The sequence below is a fragment of the Artibeus jamaicensis genome, unplaced genomic scaffold (genome assembly GCF_021234435.1).
Source record: "Artibeus jamaicensis isolate MK-2021 breed Jamaican fruit bat unplaced genomic scaffold, CSHL_Jam_final contig_76, whole genome shotgun sequence".
In the NCBI taxonomy this organism is placed as follows: Eukaryota; Metazoa; Chordata; class Mammalia; order Chiroptera; family Phyllostomidae; genus Artibeus; species Artibeus jamaicensis.
In genome coordinates this window covers 24,536,285-24,555,659 of record NW_026521954.1, presented here as the reverse complement: position 1 = coordinate 24,555,659, position 19,375 = coordinate 24,536,285, and the positions used below count along the sequence as shown (strand labels likewise).

Below are 19,375 nucleotides of genomic sequence, written 5' to 3'. Positions count from 1 at the left end.
TCCCTCCGTCCACCTCTTGGACTTTGCTAGTGCCCAGGAGTTCCTAGCCCACCCTCTGCTCTGGGAAGACTCTGCCTGCGCCACCAGGGCAGCCTCCCTCGCCTGCTGCTCCCTCCTGGAAGTCTTGCCCATTTCCACGCTCCCTGGTGTGACCTCTGTCCGCTTGTCCACAGCGATGCCAGCCTTGCCCCTCCCCTCTGGGTCTCAGCCGCATCTGGTGGGGGGGGGGCGGGGAGCACACATTCACCCCACCCTCCTCCCTAGAGCTGGGTACTTGGACGAAGACCAGACGGAAGGGCTGTTGGAGCGGGCGCAGACCGAGGTCTTCTCTATAAAGCAGAAGTTGGACAGTGACTTAAAGCAGGAAAAGAAAAAGCTCCGCCAAAGATTAATAATTAAGAGAAGACGAGAGATGCTGCAAAAGGTATGTGAGGGGTTTTGCCCTTTATTCTTCCCACAACCGTCTGAGCACCTGCCAGGGCCAGGGGGCCGCTGGGATCCACGTGGTGACCAGTCGTCTGGGCTTCATTGGCAGTGATGTTTTGGGACACGTGTTAGGAAGGCTTCTCCAAGTCCCACCTGGCCTCAGCACCGCAGAGGGTCTTGGCAGGTGGTGACGTCTGCCTGGGTGAGGGCACAGGATCGAACGATGACAATGCTGTAGTGTCAATTATTGAGCGTTCTGGTGTGTTCAGGCTGCTGTAACTAAATGCCACAGACCAAGTGGCTGACAAACCACACAAATTTACATCTCACGGTTCCGGAGGCTGGAGGCCCGCGATTGGGGTGCCAGCATGATGGGGGTCCGATGAAGGTCCTCTTCGCGGCCGCGGTGGCTGACGTGGCTACTGAGGGCCTGGGTCATCGGAATGATGACGGCAGACGTTCCTGCGTCTGACCCCTGCGCCGGGCCCTTCTCTAAGAGCTGCGGGTGCTCAGCGGCTCAGGGGATCGCCACGGCCACTCTCCGAGCTGCACGCTTTCCTGCCCGCTGCAGAGGTCAGGAAGTGGGGTCACAGCGAGGACGAGAGGCTCGCTTCCACCGACTCGCGTGTCAGTGGAGAAGCCAGGATGGGAACCCGGGGTTGGGAGGCGAGGGTGGGGGAGGGCAGGTCTGCTTCCTGGGCTTCCCCTCGTTGCTGAATGAGTACTCGATAAATGTCGAACGAATGAAGTTTTCACGATGTCTTGGGTTATTTTCTTAAGGATAATCTTCTAAAGTTGAGCATATAGGGGAAAAAGGCTTAACCACATTCTCAAAGTGTTTCCCAAATGGCTTTGTGCACTGAGCTTGTCCCCTGTCACCTTCTTTCTGGAATTCACGGCAGCACAAGGAGCAGCGGAGGGAGCAGCTGTCCGTCGGGGACGCCTTCCGAGCCACCGAGGACGTGGGCCAGTACCTGGGCCAGTGGCGGAGCCTGGTGTCAGGCCACAGCGCCGCCCTGGAGGAGCTGCAGGAGCGCCTGGACCAGGCCGCCCTGGACGACATCAGGGCCCTGACCCTGTCGCTGTTCGAGAAAGCCACCGAGGAGCTGCGGCGCCTGCAGAACTCCGTGGTGACCCAGGAGCTGCTCAAGCGCGGCGTGCCCTGGCTCTTCCTGCAGCAGGCCCTGGAGGAGCAGGGCAGGGAGCTGGCCGCCCGGGCCGAGCAGCTGGAGGGCGAGCAGAGGGACAGGGACCAGGAGGGCGTCCAGGGCGTGAGGCAGAGACTGAAGGACGACGCTCCGGAGGCCTCCACGGAGGAGCAGGCGGAGCTGAGGCGCTGGGGGCACTTGGTCTTCACGTGAGTGACCCTGCGTGCTTCCCTGCCCCCCTCCAGCCGCAGGGGAGGGAGGGATTCCGCCCTGAGGTGCATGGACATGCACCACCTGACACAGGACACATGAGACAGCGGTTTATCAGGCAGGTGCACTCACAGCCTCGGGGAAAAGGACGCCGAGTGACACCCAGGGCCACTTGGGGGTGGCAGTGAACAAGCGGGGGCTGCAGGAGGCAGGCATTGTAGCAGCAAGAGGGTGAGGTCCCCCTGGCAAATCCCCCCCGACTCCGCTCGAACTGGTTCCCACGGAGGGTTGTGGTTGCCTCATTCGATAGCTTCCTGGGCAAATGGGGGATCAAACCCACGGCCGGTGAAGAAGCAGGAGCTCCGCCTGGTCCGCTGGGTGGGAAGTGACGTTTGACAAGGGGAGGGAGCCTCTTCTCTCAAAACTCCTGGAAGTTGTTTCCCCTTTCAATGGACAAACCAGGAAAACCCTGTTTAAGCAAAGGAACAAAACAAAACTTCTTTACTGTTCTGTTCTTGGTGCAGACACTCCACAGTTTAAGTTGAATCTTGGTCACAGTTTAAATTCTGAATCATTATCAGAAAATATGATCTCTGTGCAGGGGATGTGGGGGAGGGAGGAGGGAGGGGGAGGGATCTTCGCTGTGTGCCTGGTAAGTCCAGCTGGCTCCCTCCCTGTCTGTCAGTCCGGCTGCTCTGTCCGCCCCACACCAGTGGTCCCCCATTGGCTGGGGCCCGTCCTCTTCCTGGACCCTCGGAGGGACCCTGGAGCAGAGCATCACTCTGTGGTGCTCATCCTTGCTGGGTAGCGGTTACTGCCCACGGACAGGGTCCTCCTGGGCTCAGAGATGTGCTGCCTCCAGATCAGCTCTGTTCCCGGGACTGACTCTGTCACCAGGGAGGACAGGTCCCCGGTGTTTGCCGAGAGCCACATCACCTTAATTTAGATGAAGTGACTTCTCGGCTCTTTCTCGTCTCACTTTACGGTCTGTCCTCCTTTATCTCCTGGTCTTTGATAGTGTTCGTTTTCCCGAACAAACAAGAGGCCGCCTTCTCCACGCCCATGAAGATCGGACCCTAAACGCCACTTCCGGTTCCCACAAGTTGTTCTGAACAGCGATTATTCAGCTCAGCCTACACCCCACCCAAGTCTCTCCACAAGTCCCGACCTGCCCTGACTCCTTGGAGCATCTAAATGGGGCCTGATATCCCTATTACCAGGCAGCTGTTTTCTCCAGCCTCCAGTCCGTTTTGCAGGCTCATCGCCAAAGCCACCACCGAGTCAGCATCCGACAGAAAAAGTGAACTCTCGCTTCGCTGTCAAACAGCTCCTTTTGACTTTTCTACAGCTTAGAGAGGGGCCCCAACCATGCACACATCTGCTGCGTTGTGTAAAAATGGCTTTGCGCAATCATCCCGAGACACGTTTCTATGAGCTTCCCGAGGTCTAGCAGGATGGACTTGCGCTCTGGTCACGTAAAGCAGGAATTACTGAGGACACACGTTTCCGCCAGGGAGAGGAGAGTTCATCCCGAAGTTCCGACCTGGATTTGAGAGCCCTTCGGGCCGGAGGCCCCGAGTCCCGTATTGTGGTGTGATCTTGGCGCCGATGGAACAGAGGAGAAAGGCAACATCACCTGGGGTGGACCGGTTCAAAGACGGGCAAGAATACATCAGATTCTGAGTAACCGGCAGCCATGGGGGGGCCAAAGGGCCGGGGAGGGGAGGCATGAAGGTGCAGCTTCAGCTTTCTGAGATCCCTTAAAAAATGGGTGGCCCCATGGAGTGAGAAACCCGAGAGAAGGGGTGTCAGCGATGTGGGCCTGGGTCCTCAGACTCTGGCTGGAGCCACTGAGCCCTGGTGGTCTTACAGTTTTCATGAGAGAACATCTCCGCTGAGCAACGGCCCCGCACCCCCATGCTGAGACAGGGCATGAGGGGCCTGGCCCGGCCCCCACCACCGTACCCACAGGTACCTCTGTGTTCTGGAGCTCCCATAGAATGCGTCTGTTGCAGCCTGTGCTGCCAGAATAACCGGCACCGCTGGCCCCTACTGGTCCGCAGAAGCCATTGGTGGAGTGGAGAAGTGAACACGCGTCCCCCGAGGCCAAACGGGGAGGACAGGCCTCTCCCTCCATTGCCGACCCTCCGGGGTCCCTAGCAGGCCTCCTCTGCTCTCTCCTTGGCCAGAGATGGGTCCGGAGAGGCAGGATGTCTCCCCTGTGGCATGGTAGTGGCCTTGCCCGAAGGGCAGAGGACGACCTTCCTGACTCTCATCTGTCACGTGAGCTGCCAGAGGATCAGTGATATGTGGGTAAATGTACATGTCCCCTGGGGGGCTGTCACAGAGCCCCCCACACTCGGGGCCTGAGACCACAGAGATGTGTCCGGGCACAGGTCTGTAGGCCAGAAGTCGAAGGCCTGGCATCGGCAGGGCGGCTGTCCCTCTGAGGGCCCCCGGGAGGGTCTCTGCCAGCCTCTCTCTGGTGCTGCTGCATCTGTCCCGTTTGCTGGCCAGCAGACACACCGAGCCACTCGCCGCCTCTGGCATCACACGGTCTTCCCTTCATACACGGACACCAGTCACGTTGCATGGAGGGTCCACCCTGCTCCAGCAGAGCTGACTGGCTTCTTATTGCATCTGCAAGGACCTTGGTTTGAAATCAGGCCTCATGCACAGGTAGTTAGGGGCAGGACCCGAACACACCTTTCCAGGGGACCTTAAGTCAACCCGTACTGGTGGGTCCCTCAGTGTGGTTCCAGCACAGAGTAGGTTTTCTCTAAATGATCACCGTCCTTCCAGACCCAGGGCAGGGGACCCCCTCTTCCTGACCCACCTGAGCAGAGGGGGGTCTCCCCTGGGGGCTGCTAGCCTCATCTGTGGTATGTACTGCCGACCAGGATCATGGACCATTCATTGTCACGTCTGCCTCTAAAGTGAGGCCAGGTTGTCTTCAAGGTCACGGCTGCTGGAAGCCTGTTCCCTTTCACAGACACCTCACAGCCTCACACACTGAACTCTGAATGCACAGCTCCAACCTGATGCTGTGTCCAGCGCCGCAGACCTGAGATGCTCAAGAAACACGTGATTAAAGGAAGGAAGACGTGATTAAGGAGATGATGGGTTTCCAGGCAGGAACACAGCCAACGCTGTCTGCTCTTCGGATGTTCGGCTTCCACCCCAGGCCCAGCCCCCACTATTTCCTAAGGATGGAAACACATTTCTATATTTAAAATTGTTTTAATCTTTAAAATTTTAGTTTTCAATTATAGTCGATATATGATACCATATTAGTTTCAGGTGTACAACACAGACACATTTATATAACTTACAAAGTGATTACCCCAAGGATCCTTGAGCCCATCTGACACTGGACACAGTTGTCAGTGTTCCCGACTGTGTTTCCGCGCTGCACTTTACGTCCTTGTGACTATTACTGTAACCGGCGATTTGTGGTTCCTAACACCGTTCACCTGCTTTGCCCAGCCCTCCACTCCTCTCCCCTCTGGCGACCATCAGTTTGTTCTCTGTGTCTATGAGTTTGTTTCCGTTGTATTTGTTTACTTAATTTTGTTCATTAGATTCCACATATAAATGAACTCATAAAGCATTTTTCCTCCTCTGTCTGACTTATTGCACTTGGTGTAGTACCGCCTGGGTCTGTCCGTGCCGTCACGAATGCCAGGAGTGCACCAGGGTGTCACTGACAATGGCCAGGCTACGGCAGCATTGCAGGCGCCCAGCGGCGGGCGAGAGGGGAGAGCAGGTGCGGCGCGCGCATGCTCGGAACTCAGCCAGTCCTGCTCCGCTTTCCCAGGAGGCTCCGCGCGGCGGCCTTCTCCCTATCGGAAGAGGAGCTGCTCCAGATGAGGCAGGACCTGCACAGCTGCTCCGCTCAGATGGACAGGAGCCTGGCCCTCCCCAGAATCCGGGCCCGCGTGCTGCTGCAGCGGCTGCAGACGGCGTGGCGGGAAGCGGAGTTCCTGAAGCTGGACCAGGCCCTGGCTGCCCCCGAGCTGCAGGTAGGGTGGACGGCTCGGCGGCCTCTTGATTGCTCCAGGGGTGGGGAGGGGAGGAGACGCCAGCCTCCTCCTCACTGGGGAGGGCCAGCCTGCCGAGTGTGTGCTCAGCAGCGTGGGCGTGTGCTGTCCTGTGCCGTGCGGTCGTGTCCTGTTAGGTTAGGTCAGGTTATCTTCTGTTGTGGTATATCAGGCTGTTACATTATATCCCGTCGTGTTACATGGTGGTGTCCTGTGATGTGCCACGCTGTGTTACATTCTGCCCTTGTGTCTGTTCTGTGGTGTTGTGTTCTGGCAGCCATCCGATGAGGCAGATCCCCATTTTATAGGAGTGCAAACCGAGGCTCAGAGATGGTCACGTTGGCCACATCGTTCATTAACAGTTTGCCAGGCACCCGTGACCTCACCTTCATCCATGACAGCCCCAAGCTGCAGGGCCTGGAACCCGCTACTTCCAGATTTTCACATGCCCGAAACCGTCTTGTCACGGGGGTCCCAGCTGCTGTGTCACCCCCTGACCTTTGGGGAGAGGCAGACGTTTGCGCAGGCTGTGTGCACGCTGTTCTGGGAGGGTCCCTGCTCCACTCCGTGCGCATGGCGCCTCCTCCGGCTGTCGGGTACAACTCTGCACAGCGGCCATTCACTTCTGTAGATGCTTCCCTGTCCACTCAACACCAAGTGATCTGCAGCCACTGTCACCGTGTCCCATCTGTCATTGCCCTCATGGGCCACATGAGGGTGTCTTAGTAACTGGTTTTCGTGTTTACCAGTGGTTCTCTCCAGACTCTGCGAGTGTCGTGAGGAGGGGCCCCTTCCCTGTGTTCCCAGCCCCCTGAGGCTGACGGGAGGGGTCCCTGGTAGGCAGGTCCCTGTCTGTCTCAGTGCAGAGCTCTGGCTTCGCCCAGCAGAGGCCCTGGCCTCACGTGGGCTAGAGGGGCCCACAGAGACGGTGACGACGAAGGCCCAGGAGCTGAGCTTGTCTGGGAGCCAGAGCCTCGTCCTGGGCTCTAGCCACAGGGACGCTCCTGCGGGCACAGAAGCTCCTTGGTTCTGGAGGCTGGGGTGTCAGGGACGTCTGGCAGTCGCCTCCATGCCCACATTTTCTGTCACCCCCTCCAGCAACAGTCCAGGGCAAGGAAGCCACGTGCCAAGAGTAAAAGCAAGACAGACCTTTTGAGGAAGTGCATTGAAGATAAAATTCAGCTCTTTGACGAACCGGCCCCTGAAGACCTGGTTGAAAAGGTCAGCGCTTCTCCCTTGCCTGTTGTTTTCCGTTGTGCCCAGCAGGACTGGCGGCCGCCGTTTGCGGGGTGCCCAGACCCCCAGGGCCATGGCTGTTAGTAAGCTGCATTCTAAGCTGTGGTCCTGTGGGAAGGACCTACCCTTTCCCCTCACGCCCTTCCTCCTGCCCCTTCTGTCCAGAAGCCTCTTCCTCCATATGTCCGCAGGAGGTCGTCAGGTCACCCTTAGGCCACCCCCTGCTGCCTGCGATGCCACCACCTCTGTGCCCGGCCCGAACTGAGGGTTTGCACGAGTCACTTCACTTCCGTCTCCCTCTTCATCCGGCGCACTGCTCCCCGGGGCGCCCACAGCAGCCCAGACTCCCCGGCCTGCTCACTTCCCATCCCTTTGCTAGTTATGCCTCCCGTTCTGGCACCAGGCATGGCGACTACCAGGTGCTCCACAGCCCAGTTCGTCCCTCTCCCGGGGGAGTCACCTCGCTCCCTTTCTTTACCTGGATGAGCAAACTTGGTCCTTCTCTGTCCTCAGGTGTCGCCTCTTTGAAGCAGCCTTATCAGAACAGCCAGTTCTTTCCACGCATCCGCCTGTCCTTCACCCCATCTCACCACAGCACACATTGTACTGTCCCTTTGTCCGGTGGGGGTTTGAGGAGGCCCTGGGCCCTGGCGCCATGCCGATGGCTCTGGCTGTGGCATAACGGAGGCAGGGCCGCTCTCTGCTCTTGCGGCACACATTCTGGTGGGGGGGGGGGCGCGGGAAGATGGGAGTCCCTGGTGTGCGGTGCCGGTGGCAGGACCAACCAGACCGGTCCAGGTGTCCCCTCCCTGGGAGCAGGGTGGGGAAGGCCTCGGAGCCCATGTTAGGGAGTCCAAACCTTCTGGGAGCCCAGAAGGATTTTGCACTGAATAGGGACAAGGTTTGATTTGCCTGCAGGAGCGATAAACGTGCAATGAACTGCCGGACCCCAAAGGCCCTGGGTAGGGGGCGTTTGTGAGCAGAGGGGCCCCAATGGCCTGAAACTGCCCATTCCAGGGCTGCTGCTTTGCAAAACCTGAGACCTTCCTCCGAGTCCTGAATGAAAGGCCGCCTGGTGGAAATCAGCAGGCTGCCCTCTGTAAACTGCTGCTCTCTCTCCCCTCTGCTGACCGTGCTCTGGTTTCTGGCTCGGCCCCTCCCCAGGTCCGAGGAGAGCTGCTTCGGGAGAGGGTGCAGCAGCTGGAGGCCCAGGAGGGCCGCTTCGCGGAGTCCCTGGTCTCCCTGCAGTTCCAGAAGGCGGCCAGGGCGGCCAGGACGCTGCGGGCCTACACGGCCCTCCTGGGCCTCCAGGACCTGCTGCTGGAGGAGCTGCGTGTGTCGGAGACCCTGACGAAGGCGGCCTGCGCCCAGGTCCTGGAGTCGCACAGCCCCGTGAGTATGGGCTTGCAGCGGGAGGGCGGGGCTGCACAGTTGCTGGTGGGTTCGTCCCTGTGCCCCCTCTGGTTCTGCACCAGCCAGTGGGTGGGGCGTGGTCACCTGGCCTGTCGGTGCCTCCTGTCTGGTGAGCGCCCACTGAGGTCGCTTAGCCGGGAGCACACTGCACCCTCGAAGCCTAAGGCCGCTCTATCTCTTTGTGCCCAAAAAGCGTCCTTTTCATGGTGACATTTTTTACATCTCTGATGTGACTTGTGCGCCTTGTGGCAACAGCAGGACTGTTTCTTTCCGGATGCTGTGACAGTGACAGTGTGCCTTTCGGTGGCTGGCCCGTTAGATGCCATGAAGTACCAGAGTAACGCTGACTTCTGTAATTCTGATTGTCTTTGTTAGTCCTATGCGCCGCGTGTCTTCGAAGCATGGGAGGCGGAGCCATAAAATAAGAGCTCTGGAAGCAAGTATGGATGCAGCAGAGTTTTTAAAAAATAAGAAAATTCAATGAACAGTGTGAAAACCGAAATGAAATGGGAAGTCTTCTAGAAAAATACAGATTGCCAAAATTGGATCAAGTCGATCCAGTTGGAAAAGTCTGCATAGTTCTATTGCTATGATTCAATAATTAAAAAAAAAAAAAAACAACTTAGAACACACACACACAAAAAGTCACCTAACCCCAACGTGTCGAGGTGAGCTTCACCTGACTTCAAGGTAGCAGATTTCCCTAGTCTCATATACAAATGATCCCTGATGTTAGAAAAACAGGGGATAAGCCTTAACTCATGTTATGAAGCTTGAATAACCTTGAGATGACCTTGACACCAACAGCAGACATGAATAGTGTGAGAAAGAGCAGTTACAGTTCAGTCTGGCTTGTAGACACTCGCATACAACTCATAAACAAAATATTATTGACACAGTCCAGCCACCTATAAAAACATGACTATGGCAGGGCCAGGTTGAGCTTTTCCCAGGAACACGAGGCTGGTTTAACACTGAAGCCTTCCTGTGCAAAATCTGCCAGCTACCAGACTACAAGAGGAAAGCCAACTCTCGCACAGTCATTTCAGTTTAAGCAGAACAAGGCTTTCACGGACTCCCCGGGCACCCAAGGCAAAGGTAATGTGAGGAGGAAAACCGTACAAAGCGCTCACCCAGACCCACAGCCAGTGCCCCCTGCAAGGAGGGTGGCATGGAGGGGTACCGTGTCCTGGAGGTCATCAGGGGAGGGCAGGTCCGAGGTCACGTGTCAGGTCAGGGACAAAGGAAGACACCTGTTTCTGCTCACAGTTCCGGTCCTCTTTGTAAGTGCAAGAGAAGCAGCCTCAGTTAAGCCCCGAACCACCCAGGAGCTCTTCTTACTGGAAACCCCCCGGCGTCTGTTAGGGACCAGGGAGCACACCACATACTGTTTCGGTTCCATCGGGAAGCCTTCTGGATGATGGGTGTGCACCAAAGCGACCTCATTCCCTGGTGTGTCTAGACCAGGAGCGTTGGTGTGTCCTGGATCAGAAGCCTCTGGTAACCCGCCCGGTGGTGTTGGATTGCATCGGCGGCACAGCCACGGGCAGGGTGCCTCACCCCTGCGCCCCCCGCCCCGATCTGCATTTGGAAAGAAGGCAGACCCATGGTTCTGCTGCAGATAGTGGGTGTCCACTCTGTGAAAGCTGCTTTCCCGTCCGGAATGGGCTCTGAGGGCTGTTAAATGTTCAAGAGAATTAGAAAGGCATGAAATGAAAGGCTTTGGAAGGAATGACTCCCCAAGAAAACTATCAAGCGAATCTCTGAGTTAGTGACTCTGAGTTAGTCTGGTTTTGTGCAGTCGGAACATGCACGAGGGCCTCGGTGAGTCCAGGCCGTGATGGGCCAGTTTAAATGGGACGGACTTACTTGGGATGGACAGCGTGACCCCGAAGCGGTCTCTCCGCCACATTTGCCCTCCGGTCCAAATGGCCGGCTGCCCACCTCCCCAAGTCTGAACCGGGGCCTCCCTGTCTTTGCCCCTGACTTCCTGCCCACTTGGCTGCGAGTCACCATGTCTGTGGATTCTACCTGAATTGCCTCAATGTTTTTTCTTGTTGCCCAGCTTCACGGTTCTGACGAATCTAGACCAGAAAAGAAAATACTGGTAGCAGCTCATGTGACGAGCTCTCGTGAAATCCAAGGCATCCAGTGAAGTGTTTAAATTGTCCTATCTCCCCATGAGATTTTATATATATATGTGTGTATATATATATATATATATACACACATATACATATACATATACATATACATATATATATACACACACACACACATATATATGCCAAAATAATTTTAGGACTATATAAATGTAACTACTCCTTAACTGTTAAGGAGTTGAAATTACATTCCGCCCTTCGAAGGCAACTGTGAAGCTGATGTGGCCCCCAGTGAAAATGAGTCCGACACCCCGAATGCAGGTGAAGCACATGGAGGCGTACCCGGCCCTCTGAGTGCCGTGGTGTTACCCACAGCTGCTGTGCTCTGGCGCCGCAGCGACCCTCTGTCAGTGACAGATGTCAGCTACCAGGCCCGGGGCCAAGTGCTGCAGCCAGGGCGGTGGAGACCCAGCCCGGCCCTGGAGGAGCTCGCGTTCCAACAGAAAGGCCCCGGGCGGTGATTTCAGGAGGTGATTTCGGGCAACTGCAGAAAGGGGGCCTGGGCTTGGTCAGCTCTGGCCACTCGGACAAAGGACCGGAGACTTGCGGCTTCAACAGCTGATGTGTATTTGCTTGCAGTTCTGGAGTCTGGAAGTCCACGGTCAAGGTGGCAGCAGGTCCCATCTCTGGGGAGGGGCCCTCTTCCTGGGGTGCAGACAGCTGCCTTCTTGTTATGCCCCCCATGGCAAAGAGGGGGCTCTGGCCTCAGCCTCTTCTGATATAGTCAGTGACCCCCTTGTAGGGGACCCACCACCGTGAGTGACTCCTGAAGGCCCCACCTCCAAGTCCTGTCCCATCTCAGGGTCAGGGCTTCAATGCGTGGGTCTGGAGGGGACCCAGGCATTCATCCGGACAGGCCTGTACGTGGGCTGTGAGTAGGCACACTGGGGAGAAGGGGTCTGTGTCTCGAGCCCTGAGGGGGCCCTTCCCTGCGGAGGCCAAGGCTGGAAGGAAGACTCAGAATGGGCCAGACGAGCAGGGGCAGGTCCCGCAGGTGGAGGGGGTCGTGTGTGCCGAGGCCTGGGGGTGTGAGATCGTGGTGCAGCCACGCCTCACTGTTTGCCAAGGCTGGATTGGTGGGGGGGGGGGGGCGGCGGCAGCAGGTGGAGCCAGGCTTCTGGGGCCACACCGAGCAGGTCGGCTATTCCTGTGCCCACCTGCCCCGTGCTTACCACTTGCCCCTCTGTGCAGGGGCTCCAGGAGCTGGAGAGGAAGCTGGAGGACCAGCTGGCCCAGCAGGAGGCGGCCCAGCTGCAGCGGGCCCTGGCCAGTTGGCAGCAGTGGGCAGGGGATGGGCCCGGGCTTCTGAACGAGTCTGAGGACACGGGTTCTGAAAGGCAGGTGTCCGCTGTCTTGCGCCAAGCTCTGAGCAAGAGCCAGGAGTTACTGGAGTACCAGCAGCAGAGGTGAGCCGGCCGATGGCACTGCGGTGCCGTGCCTGTGGTGGCAGAGGGGTGGGGGGTGGACACCCGGCCCCCGCCACCCCAGCCCTCAGACGGGGCTGCTGCCTGGGCAGCGCACTTCTGCCCTGACGTCTTCCCAGACTTCATTTGTTTTCTTTCTAATACCACGAGGGTTTGCTGAACACAATGTGTCTACTCTTTACTTTGAAATCATCACAGACTCGCAAGGTCGTGCCAAGGTTACACGCACCCTCCCCTGGGGCAGCCCCGCCCGTCGTGCACACTGGGCATTGGCCCCGACATGGGCACGTGGCAGGGACTACAGGCCTCTTGGCCTCACTCGTCATGTCACATTTTAGATCTGCTTTTGTAAAATGTGAAACAGCCAGAACCCCGATTTTTACTTTTTCAATTAACATTAGACGATTAGCTTCTAATCGGGGATGCTCAGGGCCGTGGACGTGCCTGGGAGCAGCACTAAGGCTGTTTAATACCCTGCTGCCCTCTGTGCCCTGTGGAGGGCGTTGCTGGCAGTCACGCTTCCGTGCAGGGTGCCTGCAGAGGGCTGGGTGGCAGGAACCAGCGAGGGTGCAGGGCGGGTCACCCGTGGTGCCGCCCCGAATGGGCCAAGGGGTCAGATAGGCAGAGGCCCTCGTGTGCAAGGCGGGAAGGCCTACGGACAACCTCCTGTGGAAAGGTGCCCCCCCGCCCCTGGGGCCCGAGCCAGGGACACCCTTGGACGATGGCCCTGGGCCTGCTGCAACCCCAGGGCACAGAATGGGCGGGCCCCCGGAGCCTGGTCTCCGTGAGCGTGGCCTTGGCAGCCGGTACCGGGCATTTTCTGAGCAGGGCCACCGATCGCCCTTTAGAGCCGCCACCACGCGGCCCCCACGCCTGCCCAGAGCTGCCTGCTCCGAGGGGCCCTCCGTCCCGCTGGGCCGTCCCTGACGTCCCCGACACACTCCTGCAAAGCAGTCTGGGCCCTGACCTCCTCTGGCCAGCCCTTTCCGTGGATGTAATCAAACGCAATGCAGAGTAGATTGGGATTCTCTGCTGTTTGAAATGCCTCGATGATCCCATCACCTCGCTTTCTAACAAAACGGCTCGCGCTGATTGCATTCCACCGTAGTCTACAAGAGGAGCGAGAGGACAGTGTCGTGTTGGAAGACTTGCTGGAGACGATGGAGACGGACACCTTCGTGACCCTGTATGGCCAGGTGAGGGCACGGCCTCCTGGGAGGGCAGAGCCCACTCTCTCTCTCTCTTAACCTTTTACTTTGAAATAATTCAAGATTTGTAGGTGGTTGCCACGGTCACGCAGAGAGTCCCAGTGCCCCACCCCTGTTTCATTCAGTTTCGCTGTGGCCGCACCTTCCGAAACCCAAGCCCCTAGCAAAGCCAGGACATTGACCTTGCTATCAAATCCACGCCATTTTGTCTGGGCAGACGCCTGTAGCCGACACTGCCGGGAAGACAGAACCATTCCGTGAGCACACAGATGTGCCCTGTGCCATCCCGGGTGTTCACCCCTGTCCCTGCGCCCTGGTGGCCACTACTCTCTCCTCCTTCTCTACACTGGGTCATTCCTGGTGTGTCACACACATGTAGTCTCACAGGAGGGGACCCGTGGAGACTGGCTTTTTCCAGGCAGCTCAGTGTCCCCAGATCTACCCAGTCCCTTCTTACTGCCGAGCACTGCTCCGTGGGGTGGCCGTGGCACAGTTTCTTTAACTGCCCAATGGTTTGGGGACATTTTCATTGTTCCCAGAGCCTGTGCTGTCCCCACCCCAGAGTTCCGTTGCCCCTTGGAACGAGAAGGAGCATTACTCATTGCTGCTGCTATAGGCCAGGACATTAGCCGTGGCAAGTGAGTGGGAGTTGTCGGAAGGGGCGGGCAAAGGCTTTGGAAATGTCACGGGAAACAAGGCTGCTGGCCAAACAGATTTTTTTGACAGCTCTGCCAATGTGGGGCCGTGTTTCTGAGACTAAGCTACTGAAATGTTTATTTCCCTGGGACAAAGTGTCCTAAGCCTGTGACCGTTAGAACTTGCTGTTTGTCGGGGCTGGAGTGCTGAGGCCTGAGCCCCTGCCTGCACCCTTAGGAGCTGAGGCTGGCCTCCTACCTGTCCAAGCTGACCATGGTGCCGGCGGGCACACTGCGCCGCCTCCTGAGCGTGGCTCTGCCCACAGCCTCGCAGCCCGAGCTGCTGGCCGTGCTCGAGTCGGTCAGCCAGAAGCAGCCGGACCACGCAGTGGAGAAGGACAGCAGTGGGGAGCCGGCTGACCCGGGCAGGAGGGGGTGAGTCGGTGTCCGCCGCCCCTGGGAAACAGTGAGCGGGACTCCAGGGAGAGAACAGGTGGAGGGAGGGGCGTGGGGTCCCCACAGCACACGCATCCCGAGTCGCCATGCCATTGCCTGAGCAGCAGAGGCGCCAGAATTCTCCATGCATCTTTTCAAGGCCCCGGGGGACCCATGTTTTGTCAGCGTGCAAAGTCATTTTATATAATAATTGTCACACTGTTCAGACTACACTTCCTGTTACTTTATCAGCAATTTAAAATTCACACCATTCCCAGTTACTGAAACACCTCTACTGGTGTTATTTTTGACGGCTGCCTAATATTCCCCGACATGGGTGCCATGTGGCCCTCCCGCTGGACTTTCAGTGTGGGCTCCATTTTCCCGATCAGGGGCGGAGCTGCAGAGAGACTTTCTTTCGGGACCTGGCTCCAGGTGCGAGCCAGGTTGGCGACGGCTCTATAAGAAGAGGCAGGAAGTGGGGGTGTGGGAGCAGCCAGCAGTGCCACCTGAGGATGGAGTCTGTGGGGGTGGGGTGCGTGGACAGCCACAGCCAGGCCTGGAAGTGCAGCACACCAGGCAGTGAGGGCCGAGTCCCCACCAGATTCCTGGGAGGCCGCGGTGGGGTCTGGGAGCCGTGAGTCTGGCAGAATGGCACGATTGCCTGGGTAAGTGTGTGTGTATGTTAGTGCTCCTGCAAAAAGGGGCAGTGTCTTTTCATCAGGGTTGTGAAGTGTCCCTGGCTCAGAGGGAGGAAGCCCAGCTGAGGGTAGAGTAGGGCCGTGGCTGGAGGAAGCATGGGAGCATGGGGACACCAGCTGTGGGCAGGGCTGGTCATCCACAGGGGCTGGGAAGAGGCTTCTAGCCCTGGTGAGGCCAGCACAGTCAGGGGGCTGGGTGTGGTCAGAGAGCAAGGTATAAGGTAGTTAGAGAGCAGCGTGTCACTGCTTGGTTTCTCCCAGTGCACAACCAGGTAGGGACCTGCAAATGTCAGGTATTGGAAGTGACTCTGGAGCAGCAACCTGCGCGGTCCCAGGGAATCTACTTCTGCCCGGGGGGCCATCCCCAAGGACCTTATTTATGGGGCCGCCCCTTTGGCCAGTGCCGGTGGGGGGGCTGGTGAGCAGGTGCAGTCAGGCTGATGGGGGACCTGCCAAGAGCACCCAGGGTGGATGTCAGCAGGAGTGTGGATCCGACCAGGCCTTTTTTGCCTGGCCCCCTGGCTTACGTGTCGCTGTCTGTGAGGGCAGGCAGACACTACTCTGTGTCCCAAGAGTCTTATCACATCATTTTGGAGTTTGGGTTCCAAGCCACAGAAACTGACGGGCTCATCTAAGCAAGAGAAGGTATGTGAGGGAGGGACCTGTCGGGACGGGCAGGACCGGGGGCGTCCACGGGGCGTGCTCTCTGGGACGCTGCCCTCAGAGGGCCAGCCTTCCCCACCCAAGACAGACTCCTGGAGCAGGCGGCCCGGCCCGGCCCGGCCCTGGAGGGACCATGTCCCCCGGTGGCTGGGCAGGGCGAACCAGCCGACACAGGGGCTGAGCTTGGCCAGAGCTGGGCACAGACAGTACTGTGGGGCCCACTCCACCCTTTAGGGACTTGACTTGAACTTGAGGTCCACGAATATCAGCTCACGGAGCCCATTGCCTCGTGAGGGCTCCGTGTGCTCCTGTTGCCAGGACGCCAAGACTCACCTCTCAGCAGCCCTTCTTGCCTGACGGATGCCACTTGTCCCCAGCTGTGGGACCCCTCAAGGGCAGAGATTGTGTCTGGGCCAAGCCAGAGAAGGTTCTTGATGAATGTGCTTTAAGTGGGGAAGAGAAGAAACCGTGAAAACTCCCAGTTTTTCACGTCAGGACGGGGCCTGCGGCTGTTTAGGATGGTGGCTTCCCTGAAGACTGTCTTTGAAACTGTGAGACACTCCCTTCTTGCCCTCAGGAAACACCAGGGCTGGTGGCGAGACTTAGAGAGCAAACTGCGCAAAGAGCTCGTAAGCAACGGGTCGGAAAAGATGCGGTGGGCCCGCCAGAGGAAGGAGCGGTAAGGAGGGGCACCTGCTCAGGTGGGCTGCAGAGGAGTCAGCCAGGCTGCCTGCGAGCTGGGATGGGAGGGGCAGGGGACCCAGAAGGGGACCATGCCTTCTTGAAGACGGTAGTCTGTCTTCCAGGTGGGCCTACTTCAGGACTGAGGACAAGCCCCAGCTCTCAGTGGGAGAACATTTGCTCGTTGTTTATCAGCATGTGAATTACTGCACTCATTCTCAACAGTGGACCTTTTTCAATGGGACCATTGAAAAAGTGTAATTCCCCGAGGCTGTTCTGGCGGTGCGGTTGGCCATGCCCGTCCAGTTGCATGGGGCCAGAAGTGGGGATGACAGTCTGGAACGCAGGGAGGCCAGGGGAAGGGCCCGGGTCTGCAGCTGCGAACAGTGGCCCTGGGACTGGACATCTAATGGGCCCCTTCGTTCCCTGCACTTCCGGGCCAGGGCTTCCTTCTCTCCCGAGTGTCTTTCTCCTTTAACCGTGGCAGCTGCACACCCAGTGAGAGGAGGAGAGCCGGGCAGGGGGTTGTGGGCTGCCGCAAACCGCTTACCACTGTCTCCAGCCATGCCCCTGGCAGGAGACTCGGAGCAAGGGTGACATCCAGTGGGGTCACGATGGGTTAGAGTGTGATACTCAGTGTGTGCAGGGGGGACAGTTGATGTCCCCCCGGGGAAGTGTCTAACCCGAGCCCTGCCACCTGCCTGAGAGCTCAGAGCCCCGGGGAAGGTGCTGAGACTGTGCTTTTTGAGTTGTCCATGAGGGAAATCTCGGAGGCAAGGATAATAGGCTGCATTGCAGAACTCAGTCTCTGAGAGAGCAGATCAGGATATTGAGCCCAAACGAAGAAAGTGAGATGCAGACCGTTACAAATGTAACAGGCTTCCCAGAGTAACGGAAGGCAGTGCTGGCCACTACGGTGGGGGGCCAGGGCACTCCCGGGCCGCGTCTCCGAAGCGTGCCTCTCTCTCCTACTTCCAACACGTTTTGTCTGTGGCTTTGTCATCGGGTCTAGTCAGCGGCTCTCAGCATGAGGACCGCAGGCAGTGGTCCCGGGAGAGGGGCGGGGGCTCCAAGCGTAGCTCATGCCAGTTTCCGTGTGTAAACACTCCCACCGTGGCCTGTTTCAAGTGCACAGCACAGCGTGGGGACAACAGCCTCGCTCACTCCTGCACGTGCCGCGGTTGTGAGCCGGGAAGAGCCGTCTGCAGCGGCCCCTGCCACAGGCCTCAGCCGATCTCAGCTGCCATCTGGGGACCAACAAGAAAAGCTTTCTTTAAAATGGTTCTTGATTGGGGACCCAGGGACCAAAAGGGGTCCTCCTGGGGAACTCTGGCAGGACACTCAGGAGGGTCAGATGCCACAAATGTCCGTGCGACATTGTTTATTTTTATTATCATTATTTTTTAGCATATTGAAGAAGACAGTTCCCCCTCTCCGAGAGAGGGTGATGTTCTCCGGAAAAGCGAGCTGGCCACACCTGTCCCGGGAGCCCAGCGGCGAGCTGGAGCCCGTGCCCCTTGTCGGGGCAGGAGCCGTGGATCTGTTCCACACAGGCGAGAAGCTCTTTGTGTTCAGAAACCCGCAGGGTCCGGAGATCTCGCTGCGCATCCCTCCCAGGAAGAAGAGGAGCTTTCTGAACGCCAAGAAGGCGGCCTGGACCTCGGGCGCGGACTAGCCGCGGGAAAGCGCCACGGCGTCTCCGAGGCTTGTCTTCTCGTGCCTTCCTGTGTTTGTGTTTGTGGTGCACAAGCTGAAGATGTGTCGCCCGTGGAAGACACAGACCCCCCAACAAGCCCACTCCCCGACTTCCAAGGATCTAGTTTACTCCATTTGCATGAATTCCCAGATGGTCCACTCTGGTCGGCTTTACAAGCGACGTGACGAGACACAGGGCCAGTGCGATCACTGGGTCCCACCTCGTGGGGGGCTGCAGGGGACCCAGTGCCCGATTCGAGTCCCCGAGACATCTGGTTGCATTACGGGCCGTGTGTCGAAGGCTCACTCTTCTTACGTGCTGTGCTCGTTACATACTCTGTTTTTATCGAGGAGCTTTAAAGAAATAAATATACTTTACATAGAGCTCTTATGGTGGAACTCACTCTTCTCTCTGTGGGGGCAGCTGCTGTTCAGTGTGGTTCCTGTGTCACCACACTCGGGGTGCTCACCAGAGGTTCGCCCTGTCTCATTCTGAGGCCGGAATATGCCTCTGATTCAAACCGGAGTTACTTGTCCGTCTTCACAAATGAGGGAATTCAATGGCCTAGGAAGGCGAGTGGGGGTGTGCGCGATCATGAGGCTAGTAGGTAGCAAAGTCAGGATTCGAACTGTGCCACCCCCTGCCCTTGTCCCTTCTGCACTGGGTCCCCGGACACACAGAGGCCCTTGCTTGTTTGCTGGTGATGGCACACAGGTCCCCTCCTCCCCCAGAGTGCCTCCGTAGGCCCTGACCTCTCCATCCCCTCAGCAGAGACTGAGGCTGTGAGGTCTCCCGGTGCTGGAGCAGATCGCTGTGTGAGCTTCTCTGGGGGCCGCTCAGGGGCCACTGCGGCCGGGCTTCGTTGTGGGTGGGAGATGACTGGGAAGGGACCCGCCAGCGTTGGGGAGAAGAAGGCTCCCGATGAAGCACCTGCTCCATGCAGGCTGCTGCGAGACCCTTCCAGCGACTTTCACCCACGTCCCGGTCCCCATAGGCCCCCGAGCAGAAAGGGTGGTGCCACGCCACAGCACAGCCAGGAGGCTGAGACTCGGAGGGGAGGGACTTGCCTGTGATCACACCACCTGGAGTGGGGAATCCTGGGTTTGAGCCCAGGTCTCCCAGCTTTCGATCCCTTATCTGCCACAGGATGCCCCATGACCTTTGGCAATGTGAAGGCCAAGCCGTATTTGCAGTTCCCATCAGTGTGCGTGCTGCGTGGCAGACAGGGACCTTGGCAGCACCCCTGACCTGACATTGTTGAGGTACTGCCTTGCGCATCAGTAGTTCCCGATCGCTA

At 58.1% G+C, this 19,375-nt stretch overlaps 1 protein-coding gene across 3 annotated transcripts in view; it reads left to right on the top strand.

The window, feature by feature from the left end:
• The window catches only part of EVC2 (EvC ciliary complex subunit 2), a 63,084-nt gene extending 44,623 nt beyond the window's left edge, over positions 1 to 18,461 (top strand). For 2 of the 3 annotated variants that reach the window (XM_053672451.1, XM_053672450.1), the window contains exons 11-20: positions 265 to 424; positions 1,329 to 1,783; positions 5,602 to 5,806; positions 6,923 to 7,045; positions 8,225 to 8,452; positions 11,827 to 12,041; positions 13,168 to 13,255; positions 14,141 to 14,337; positions 16,279 to 16,380; positions 17,790 to 18,461. In XM_053672451.1, the coding sequence (XP_053528426.1) occupies positions 265 to 424; positions 1,329 to 1,783; positions 5,602 to 5,806; positions 6,923 to 7,045; positions 8,225 to 8,452; positions 11,827 to 12,041; positions 13,168 to 13,255; positions 14,141 to 14,337; positions 16,279 to 16,380; positions 17,790 to 18,057 (2,041 nt within the window). In that variant the 3' untranslated portion in view covers positions 18,058 to 18,461. Of the gene's footprint in view, positions 1 to 264; positions 425 to 1,328; positions 1,784 to 5,601; positions 5,807 to 6,922; positions 7,046 to 8,224; positions 8,453 to 11,826; positions 12,042 to 13,167; positions 13,256 to 14,140; positions 14,338 to 16,278; positions 16,381 to 16,507; positions 16,920 to 17,789 lie in introns of those variants that run through there. The other variant, XM_053672452.1, reaches the window with a different exon arrangement.
• The last annotated feature ends 914 nt before the right edge of the window (positions 18,462 to 19,375 follow it).